Source organism: Sitophilus oryzae, unplaced genomic scaffold (genome assembly GCF_002938485.1).
Source record: "Sitophilus oryzae breed Bouriz unplaced genomic scaffold, Soryzae_2.0 scaffold_1582_pilon_pilon, whole genome shotgun sequence".
NCBI classification, from domain to species: domain Eukaryota; kingdom Metazoa; phylum Arthropoda; class Insecta; order Coleoptera; family Curculionidae; genus Sitophilus; species Sitophilus oryzae.
Window position 1 is genome coordinate 2,030,260 of NW_022146261.1, and position 12,080 is coordinate 2,042,339.

Sequence of the window (12,080 nt, forward strand, 5' to 3'; positions counted from 1 at the left end):
TCCTCATTCCCAAATAATCGTGCAATATATTCTCCACTCGTTCACGTGACATGCTCACAGCCTCAGCAATCTCGCACACTCTTACCCGTCGATCGTCAATTACCATACCATGGATTTTATCGACCACTTGTGATGTGGTGACCTCTCTTGGACGGCCTGGACGCTCATCATCAAAAATTATCGTACGACCGCGTTTAAATTCGGCAGTCCAATATTTTATTGTTGATAACGAAGGTGCAGAGTCCCCATACACATCATCCAGTGCGATTTTGATCTCATCGTTCGTTTTCTTTTTTAAAAACAAAAATCTAATCACTGCGCGATATTCGATTTTGTTCATTTTTGTAAAAATGCAAAATCTGTTCGCCTTCAATCACTGTCAAGTACAAACTAAGTGACGCAGCTCAAGTCACTTGAAAGATAGTTTTTACGAAAAACAATTGCATTTGTTCCTAGCGCCGCCAACTCTTGCCGAGGCCGATTATTTCTCAGCCCAGCCTCGTAATAACCGAGAAAAAATATCCCCGGAAGGCAGGATTTTTAGCTCATTTTTTTTTCCATTTAAATAACACGTAAAAAAGTAGTTGTAATATTATCAAGAAATTATGTTTTCTAACTAAAAAAAATCAACATTTTTTCTCAAAATATTTTTGTCGATAAAAAGAAACTTATACAGGGTCCGGCAATAGTGCGTCGGGCATCTGTAACTCCTAGAATAAAAAACTTGAGAATTTTGTTTAAGTGCAAACCTAAAGTATGTACCAGGATGTATTTCAGGAAAATATTTTACCTTCTATAGGGTGGCTCAAAAAAGTATGAGTGGACTTGGATGATTTTTTTTAAATGGAACACCCTGTATATTATTGCATTTTTGGCTTTCTTTCCGATCACTTTACATAACCCTAAGATATGAATAAATACATTTCGATAGTTTCAGAGATATTAAAAAATAAATCAAAAATATATATTTTTCTGCCCTTCTTAAAAAAATTATTAAAAATACAAGAACTGTTCTGAAATCAAAACTATATTAGGTATTTACTTTAGATGGTCTATAATTACTTTGCTATAAAAAATCGTAAATCATACAGGATGTTCAAAATTCTACGCTAAACTTTGTAAAATATAAAATAAATTTTCTTCGTTTTTTTAAATGGAACGCCCTGTATATTATTTTTTCAGTAGACGGAGAATTAAAAAATAAACATTTTTTTTGTATTTACAGTATTTCAAAATTTTTAACGGTTTCGCAGATATTTGCGGTTTTATATTTCATATGGCATTTTCCACAGTAAATTTTTATCAAAGCCACACCCAATGATTTTTCTCTCGTATTTACCATTGAAAGCGCCATATGAAATAATACTGCGTGTATCTGCGAAACCGTTAAGAATTTTGAAATACTCTAAATACAAAAAATGTTCATTTTTTAACTCTCCATCTAATAAAATAATAATCTACAGGGTGTTCCATTTAAAAAACAAAGAAAAATTATTTTATATTTTAGATAGTTTGGGGTAGAATATTGAACATCCTGTAGGATTTACGATTACCATATTTATAGCAAAGTAAGAATAGACCATCTAAAGTAAATACCTAATATAGTTTTGATTTCAGAACAGTTCTTGTATTTTTAATAATTTTTTTAAGAAGGGCTGAAAAATATATATTTTTGATTTATTTTATAATATCTCTGAAACTATCGAAATATATTTATTTATATCTTAGGTGTATGTAAAGTGATCTGAAAGGAATCCAAAAATGCAATAATATAATAATATACATATACCATTTTAAAAAAATCATCCAGATCCACTCACACTTTTTTGAGCCACCCTATAGAGGTTAAAATATTTTCCTGAAATACATCATGGTACATACTTTAGGTTTGCACTAAAACAAAATTCTAAAGTATTTTATTCTATGAGTTACAGATGCCCGACGCACTATTGCCGGACCCTGTAGACATGTTCCTAAAATATTTGCACTTTTAAAACTTATCTTGTATATCTATATAATACGCATAGGTATTCCTAAGCAAACATTTCTCGATTTTTTTTTTCAACGACGCGACGCAGAGGACGCCAGACTTCTGAAATAAGATGTCATAATTTACATACCTTATGTAATCTCCATTCGGATCAGCTTTCCTTCCAAATTTTACTGGGCAGTAACAATGAAAAAACTGCTGGAAAAAACTTGAGCAGGATAACCACATCCACATTCCCGCATTAACAGACCAATCGGCATCCAACAACAATTCTTCAAATACCTATTTAATAAATAATAAAATCTGTTTTAGAGAGTGGTGTTTTATGTTTAATGTTCTTTTTATAATGTAAAATTACACGAAGATAATTTTTTCACTGATTTTGTACTTTGACTTCCATTAACTTCTTTATTATGTATTACATTTGTTCCTACAGATGAAGATAAATCCGTTGAATAGTCAAGTGTTTTTTAATTAGATAACTTTAAGTTAAGAACTAATAAGAAATTTGGGTCAGTAGATTTTATTTTTTTTTAATTTTAGCATAAAAAGAACTATATGTTTATATATTTTGTTGCTAATCACAATATTTTTTTTCTAATGGCAATACATAATTAATTACTATTGCAGTATTCTATATTCACTAAATATTGATGAATTATTACTTTCATTCCTTCTTCCCAAGAGATCCACAAATCTCCTCTTGTTAAAAAACATGCTACAGCATGTCTAGCAAGATGATGAATCCATCCTTCCTGTCTAAGTTGAACCATGATAGCATCAATCCAGGGAAAACCAGTTTGACCCTATATAAGTAATATAAATATAATTTTACTAAAAAATCATTATAGTGAAATAAAATAGTATGATTAAGTATGTTTTACATGATGAAAGATAAAGAATCGTTAAAGGAAATTGCATTACATTTTTTTTAACTATCAAAGCTAAGGCACTCTTATTCATAATTTTTTGGAATTTTATAATGTACTACACTCAACACTTACATTTGCCCATTTGGCAAGTGCCTCTGCATTTTTGTCCCAAGGTATCTGCACGCAGATTGGATTACCCAACATTTTATCAAAATTTGGATTTTTTGTTGCAGCACAATAAAAAAATTCCCTCCATAGTAATTGTCCATGTAATGATAGTGGGGGATATGCCTAAAATGATACATAATATAAAAATTTGTCAGACTATAATGTTGTTATAATTCACTAGAATACAATATGGATTATATGTTAGATTTTAATGCGAAAATATTACACATTATTAAAATACCGTAGATAAACTATTGAAAACCCTATTTAGTATTACTTCAAGAAATCTGTGTAACATTATACCGGTACCGCTGCGCTGTATACAAGGCCCCTGCCAATGCCGTAAAAATATTGTGACGTCTCATCAACTGGAGGTAATAAATCTCATTAGCAATGTTGATAATTAGCAGATAAAAATCAGTTTTGAAACATATATCTCACATACTATACAAAATAAGGCCATATAATGAGGTGATTGCTTTTCTTTTAGTAATAAAGGGACTATTCATATCAAATTTGTCGATTTGGCGATTTCCTGCAATGTTATTAATTTTTATAGAATTAATAAAAAAATACTATACATTTCTACCTCTCTACTTTAGTAATTTGTACAAAAAATAGTTTAATGTTTAGTTTAAATAGGATTACTAATCCTGAAAATTATTTTTACCTAGTTAACTGCTCAATGTCGAAAAAAACATAGAGAGACAAAAATGACTTAATTGACTTTAATACGGTAGTTTTTTTTAAATTAATTTAAGGTAAATGTCGATAATATTGGGATTTTTTCGTTATCTTATATGAATAAATATCCTGGTAGGAACACACCAATTTGAAAAACGTTATACCAAAAACCCTTTTTGTTAAAAAAATATAAAGTTCTATTTTTTTTCAATTTATTTCGCATTTGAATATTGGAAGTAAATAAAGTTTTAAGTGCCAATATCATTATTTCGAGATAAACGACATTTTTTATTATACAGGGTGTCCAAGAAATGAGTGCAAATATTTTAAGGGGTGATAGATCTGGTCAAAAGAAACATATTTTCACTTTACCATTTTTAAAATAAATTGAAAATAACCGAGTTATTTAACTTTGAAAGTTTTAGAAATATATTGCGACATTTTGAGAGCCGCCCGGGGTTATCGGCCATTTCCCGGATCTCGCCTTGTTCGCCGCCCGCCGTTGCCGCGACTAGAAAGTCTTAAAAACTACTTGCAAAATTCCATAACACTAAGTGGATGCTCGCCAGTAGCCATACTTCCCACATTTCCCAAATTAAATTAAAAGAAAAAAAACTTACCAAACATTAAAAAAGGATATCCCGATAGAAGATCGATATAATTGCAAAGCTTTATTTTTTTTTCATTTTACCAGTCCTAAAACTGCCCTTAATACTACACTAAACTTCACTAGAATTCTTAACAACACTTGAACTTTGAAGCCACCTGAGGATCCAAACTTCCAAAATCCCTCAAATGCTGAACCATACTCACAGCTCACAGAATTTACACTTGATAACGGTTAAGTGATCCTTCTGACCGAAATGTTGGGTTAATCAAAATAAATAAAGACAATGGAAGTCCGAAATTCTTTTATTTTCTATACACTCACAAAGGTTCGAGCATTCGTGATCTGTCTATTCGAATACTCTTCGGAATAAAGCATCTTAGCTTCAGCAGCCCCTTCACCTGCCAGGAGGAAGTATGCAAAATTCACACTTTAGGTAGAGTTTAGAAGCATATTCACCTTCTCCGGATTTGTATAATAGGCCATCGCGATTTACCAATACCGATTACCGACACAAAAATATGCAATAACGAACATTTTAAACACAATCTCCGATAACTTTCTGGAGTTTTAAAAGCTCGATACTATTAGAACGATTTCTGATAGTCGAACGTGCTGATCATCTTATTTATTAACCAAAATTAAACTCAAATCGATAAACCAGCGACATCTATAGAATAACGGATTAAGTTTTTTTTGTGAACGGACAATCGGCACTGTGGCGTGCAAGACAAGTCGTATTAGACGGGAGTGGTAGAGGGCCCTAGTGCGCTTAACAGTATTTACGATTTCTCGGGGGTTCCCAAAATAACTATATGGATAACTTGCTGGAGTTTTAAAAGCTCGATACTATTAGAACCATAGAGATTAGAACGATTTCTGATAGTCGATTGTGCTGATCATCTTATTTATTAACCAAAATTAAACTCAAATCAATAAACCAGCGACATCTATAGAATAACGGATTAAGCGTTTTTTGTGAACGGACAATCGGCACTGTGGCGTGCAAGGCAAGTCGTATTAGACGGGAGCGGTAGAGGGCCCTAGTGATCTTAACGGTATTTACGATTTCTCGGGGGTTCCCAAAATCATTTAAAGAATGTAAACAAACCAAAATCAACGTATGCTGTACGTGTATCGCTTAAAGTTTTGGCACTTTTGGTGTAAAATCATTAATTTTCTTTTGTGGGAGAGTTCAGTAGAGGTTTTAAGTAGTTATTAAAGCAAATTTTGTTAACACTTTTTGTTGTATTTGTGAGTTTAGTGTTTAATTATTATGTGAAACATTTTAAATATTATTTTGCAAGAAGTGATAGATTTGTGATGTTCAGATTATTAGATATTTGGGGTGTATGTGTAATGGTATATGTTGTATAAAAATACTGATGAATTTTCATCAAAAGGGTAAGCTCTAACTTAATATTTAAAGATTATAATTGTTGATTGAAACGATTGAAAAAAAATCATAATATGGCAAAAAAAAGAAGCTCTTATAATTTATTTTTTCAGCCTACTCAACTGTAAAAAGTATTTAAAATATTGCGCATTTTCCTAAAATTAGTATTAGCAATCTCCACTAATATGAATAAATTTAGTTTTCGTATTTTTCTATAGAAACTTATTGCGGGTTTATACAACATATTCGTAATTATAATCACAATTTTAGTCACAATTATAAAAGTTAAAACCATTATTTTAGATACGACCGTTTATACATCGCAGTCGTAATCATAAGCTTAATTTAATAACCTTGAAGTTCGTAAATTTTAACTTTCTTGATTATGATTACGACAAAAACCATTTAGGGGGCATTATTTTTTTTTCATTTTTATGTTTAATACTTATGATAATTTTCGTGTTTAAAAAACCTGAGTAATAAAATTAAAAAAAAAATGATTATGAAATAGAAAAATAAGAAAATTAGGTTACTTTATCAGCTATATTTACATTCCAAGTTATGAATGCGACTATGTTGTATAAACGCATATTAAAATTTGTGATTGTGACTGTGCTTATGCTTAAGACAAAAATTATGATTATGATTACTACTATGTTGTAGCTCATTAAAATTACTGTGAATTTATAAACATTTAGAATGTGGGTATGGTAGGAAGTGGCAACATTGCATTCTCTCCGAGATTCTCTCTATGCGCGGTAAACGAATTTCCGGAGAGTGAACAGTGGCACTGAAAAGTTTTTCGAAATTTTCTGGAAAATGTCAAGAAAAATATAAAATTTTCAACATTTTTTTTTGCAAAAAAACTCATAGGCGTGTTTCTGGGGTTGAACTATACTACCAGTTAAAATATTTGCACTCATTTACGGGACACCCTGTATAACCAATGTATAAGAACCGGCGCGGCGCGGCGCGGCGCTGTCTCTGTAGAGAATTTTTTTCCATACATAATAATAATAATAATAATAATAAATGCCTTTATTGTCAAAAAATTTTTCAATTTGTAGACAAAGGTAAACTAACAAACAAAGTAGAAAAAAAAACAAGGTACACAAACAAACAAACAAAAGATAATACAAAACATTATATAAATAATATTGTCAGTCTTATTGTTAAAATAAACATTTATAAATGTTTACAATGTCAAAGAACAAAAAATGTAAAATAATATTCAAAAATATTTAGCTAGTTTATAGCAAAATATCAATGACCTCTAAATAAATTAATTTCGATGTCATTAGTAAATATAGCAATAGCAAACATTAGACCAGTGTTTTCAAGATCAAATTCGATTTTCAATTCAAATATAATTCATTTACGGCGTAGAAAGCCTTGTCTAGTAAATAAGAGTTCAATGCTTTGCGAAATGAAAAAAATGATGTTATGGATTTGATTTCAAATGGCAGGTGATTGTGCATTTTTTTCGAGTTGTATAATATTGAACTTTTAACTAACTCTGAGCGTGGGGTAGGTAGATAAAGATCTTGCTCCGCGTTCCTGAGTGGATAAGTGTGAGATGGCCTTTCTTGAGAAGCTGATACATGTTTACGTATTAGGCAAACGGATTCAAATATAAATAAGGAAGGAAGAGTCAATATTTTTAATTCTCTAAAAAAGCCCCGGCAATGAGTTCTGCTGTTTAGTCCCAGTGAATATCGAACAGCTCTCTTCTGGAGCTTGAAAATGCGGTCAAATTGAGCCGCACAACACGTACCCCAGAATGGAAGGGCATACCTGAGGTGCGACTCAAAAAGTGCATAATAAACAGTTCTAGCCACTGACAAGTTAAGCTCCTTAGAAACAGACCTTAATGCAAAACAGGCAGAGCTCAATTTTTTCGACAAAGCTTCGATATGTATGTCCCATTTCAGAGAATTGTCCACAACAAGCCCTAAGAATTTTACGGATTTTACGACGTCAATGGTGGTGTTGTCAAGTACAAAAGGCTGCAACGAGTTTTTATACGACAAAGCCTTAGTTTTAGAAATGTTGAGACTCAGGAGGTTCGAATCGCACCAAGATTTAATGGTGATTAAGTCATTTGATATAATCCTATGAAGTGCCGCGATGTCCTTGTTGCTCCAAGTGAAGCTAGTGTCGTCCGCAAAAAGACATATTTTGCCACTGATGTTTATGTTAGCAATGTCGTTAATAAAAAGAAGAAACAAAACAGGGCCTAGTACTGAGCCTTGTGGTACTCCACATTCTATTGGCTTTCTAGAAGACAACGTGGTATCCACCCTCACAAGTTGACTTCTGTTGCTCAGATACGACTTAAACTATCCGAGAGATGATCCCCTGAACCCATAGTGCTGCAGTTTATTAATTAAGATCTTATGATTAACAATCGAACGCCTTAGAAAAATCACAGAAAATTGTTGCTGTAGAATGATGGTTGTTTAGGCTGGAGTAAACTTTATTAAGGAGGGAAAACATAGCGTCATTTGTGGACTTGTTGCTTAGAAATCCAAATTGATATTCAGTAAGTATTTCGTACTTAAACAGAAAAGATACCAGCCTTCTTTTAACCAACCTTTCTATGATCTTAGATAGCGTTGGAAGGAGTGCAATTGGGCGATAGTTAGAAGCTTCATCTTTGTCTCCTCCTTTGTGCAGAGGAATGATTATTGCCGTCTTAAGACATTTTGGAAAAACACCATTTTGGAACGACATGTTTATTAAAGTTGTTAGGTGATTCAGAGTGCTTTCTGGCAGATTCGAAAACATTTTTAAAGTTAGCCCGTCGGTCCCAGAAGAGGATTTATTTTTGATGGTATTAATTGTACTCCGAAGCTCTTCAAGAACTACGGGCGAAAAAAAGAAACTGTGTAAGTTTACATTATCATTAGAGAGATAAGAAAGTGGATCATGAGGAGGACATATGGTATTAGTTAAGTTTTTCGCTACATTTACAAAGTAATCGTTAAGGTTCTCAGGCGAGGTAGAGATATTGCTAGACGAAGAAAAGCTTTGTTTCTCAACTCATTCACAATAGACCATGTTTCCTTAGCAACATTACCAGAATTGACTATTCTCCTATTATAATAAAGGTCCTTAGCGGCTCTTATAGTCTTATGATAAATTTTTCTGTATAGTTTTACGTAATTTGGAAAGAGAGTCTGCGAATTTTTTTTAAGTGAGATAATGAACGCATGTTTTTAGAAGATATGCGTAGACCTTTAGTGGTCCAAAGGTTTATTATGCTTATTTTTTATAGGCTTAAGAGGAAAGGATTTGAACGCTAGACTGGTTAATGTTTTTACGAAAATAGAAAATTCGGTGTCGACATCATAAGAGCTAGTATCCCAGTTGGTTGTTTTACATAAGTGGCTGAACTTTTGAGCATTCTTTTCTGAAAAAATACGACATAATTTACGAGGGGCATTTTTGATTTTGGACTTTATCGAAAATTCAGTTAAAACTGCTTCATGATCGGAGAGACCCGAGCTAAAGACGTTGCAGGCGATGGAGTTAGGATCAAAAGATGATACAACATAGTCTATAGTACTAGAACTGGTATTGGATATTCTGATAGGTGAGCCTACATGCATGGCCATTCCAAAAGAATCAAAAATGGACCGAAGAAACTCCTGAGCAGCACATACACCAAGAAAGTCAATATTAAGATCACCACACAAAATTAGTTTGCTTTTCAAGGGCAGGGACTCAAGCATTATGACAGAATAATTGCACGTCAGAGTCAGGTGTTCTATAAATACAAATAATGTAAAGGTCATAAGCATTATGGTGGACAATGGAAAATTCGAATACTTTTTCAGATAACAAATCATTGTACCTAGTTACCTCGGAAAAGTCGTTGTTTAAAGACATTATCATAGTACCTCCATGAGAAAAATTTGTTCTATTAAATCTGGCTACTGTGGTATAATTTTTAACAAACACAGGATCATTAAAATTCAACCAGTGCTCAGTTATGGCAATGATATCTGGAAATTCAAGTTCTTAATACAATTTAATAGCCGTTGCAGTTAGCGCCTTATATAGGTTGTTGGTTGTGGAACTCCCAAATATGTTTATTTTGTTAATTTAACGTCCTGTAACAAAGAAAGTAATGGAAATTTCAAACAGAAACCATCAGCTTCACTCGTGTCATCCAGCTTCGTGTCTGAGTCCATATCTGAATTCCAATCCATATCTATTAGACATTAAAGTGCCAGTAGAAGCGGAACTGTGATACTCGACGTCAATAATATCAGAATCAGCATAAGATACTTGTGCAGAATATGAAGTACTTGGTTCTGATTCTCGTTCAGATTTATTGGACTCAAAATTTATTTTCCTATTGTGAGATAAGTATATAATCTTTCCAGCTTTTTCGGTTATCTATCTGTTTCTTTTTTTATGATGAATAAAAGATATTTCTTTAAATGATCTTTGAGTTTCCGCCGACGAAACTGGAGCAGTTAAAATTCTTATAACAACTTTGGAGAAAGATTTTGTTCCACGCAGTCCTTTCCACCAAGAAACTGGACATGTAGAGGACATTCCTGGACATTCCATAGGAAGTTTTTGGACCATAATTTGTACTTTGAGCGGTAATTTGCTAAACCCTTCATAACATTTTCAAGACAATTCACTTGTGATGTGTCTTTTTTTCTTCGAACCAATCTCGAATTTTACACCGACAGTTTAGGTTAAGTGAATAATCGATTTTTTGTAATTATCAGGCAGAATATTAAATACCAATATATACCAGGTATTCCTCACTACCACTACCACTATTCGTCAATGTGTATATGTTACGCCGAATTTGTGTAACTGCCGATTTCATGAATTCGGCAAATTTTTGCCGAATTCGCGAAATCGGCAACATCGTTGCGCATTTCATGTAATAGGCAATTATTAAATTTAACTTTGTCCATTTCAAGCAGTAAGCAAAGACCATCCTTGACTTTATAATATAGTCACAGATTTAAACTTTTTTTTAAAATAAAAAACATGTATCTATGTATCTATATTTTTATTTAATATAGGTACCTACATATCTAAATATTATTTAGTACTAATACCTAATGTTTATTAAATATTAAGTATTAGTACAACTTCTTCCAGCATAGCAAACTGAATTACACATGAAACCAGCTTTTAGGCATTTGCACCTCATTGAGTTGCATGTTTTGGTGCAATTGCATCTTTTATATCCTTGTCCGGAACCCACTGAACTTTTACGAACAAACATTCTAATATTGTGTTCATGATCAGGCACGTCGCTTAATTTTAATCTCTTAAATTTTGTAGGTTGCAGGGAATTTTTTTCTAACCAGTTATCCACAATGCCATGTTTTGTACCAATTCTAAATTTTCCTTCTTTTTCTGCTATAACCACACCAATTAAGTTAGCTGGATCGCCTCTTCCTCTGTCAAATTCACGAATGCCTAAAAATGTCAAAAAAAGAAAATTTTAGTAAAAAAAATTTTACTAAGACGTTTGTTTTACCTAGAAGCACGTGATCTCCAACACTAAATGACCCAAGTTTTTTATTGGATAGATCAGTCATTTTCTGAGCCTGTTGTAAAATATTTCTGTAGGCGAGATTTCTTAAGTCAATAGCAGGATGATTTGGTGATGCTATATCGGTGTTCAATGTTCTTTCTGAAATAAGTTCTTGTAGAACTGTCACCTCATCCTCATTTTCTATGGTATTCTCAAGGAGCTGCAAAGAATTATAACTTATTTAACTATTTAATATAGCATAATGTCCTACTTACCTGATTGCTTAAAATTACAATATTTTTGCTGTTATCATTGTTTATGTGCTCTACTACAACTTCTGACTGAAATTCAGTAGTAGATACTTCCTGCAAAGTTAAATAATTTTCTGTATTTTCTTCATCTTGAACGGTTTCTATCTGTGTTTCTGGTGTAAATTCTTTTGTATCCTCTTTAGATATTTCACCAAAACCAGCAGTCGGCACAGAAGTTGTGTCTGTTGTAACTTATAGATTAAGTCTTCTTCTATATTATATATTTCAAAATTTTCTGGCATTGTATCTTTCATTATTTCATGTCCATTGTCATTCTCCTTACAACTCTCATTATCTGGTATTTTTAATATTTCATCCATATTTTCTTCTGTTATCCCGTTGGATATCGCAGCAAGAAATTCTTGTGGTATCTTAGAACCTAAGCCTAATTTTGGTAGCTGACCAAACATAGCTTTGTATGGTTCCATTTTTATAGCATCATGATAAGTTGTGTTAATACCCCATTGCACAAATTTTAGGCCCAACGACCAAGAAGAAGTCTTATTGTCACGTATCCAAGCCACTAATGCATTTTTT

General features: G+C 32.5%; 1 protein-coding gene across 1 annotated transcript in view; it reads right to left on the reverse strand.

Moving 5' to 3' along the window:
- The window catches only part of LOC115879645 (cryptochrome-1), a 121,967-nt gene that overhangs the window by 37,084 nt on the left and 72,803 nt on the right, over positions 1–12,080 (reverse strand). Inside the window, exons 6-8 of the mRNA XM_030896543.1 lie at positions 2,995–3,153; positions 2,656–2,796; positions 2,121–2,272 (exon numbers count right to left, since the gene is read on the reverse strand). Coding sequence (XP_030752403.1) covers positions 2,121–2,272; positions 2,656–2,796; positions 2,995–3,153 — 452 coding nt within the window. The remainder of the gene's footprint in view (positions 1–2,120; positions 2,273–2,655; positions 2,797–2,994; positions 3,154–12,080) is intronic.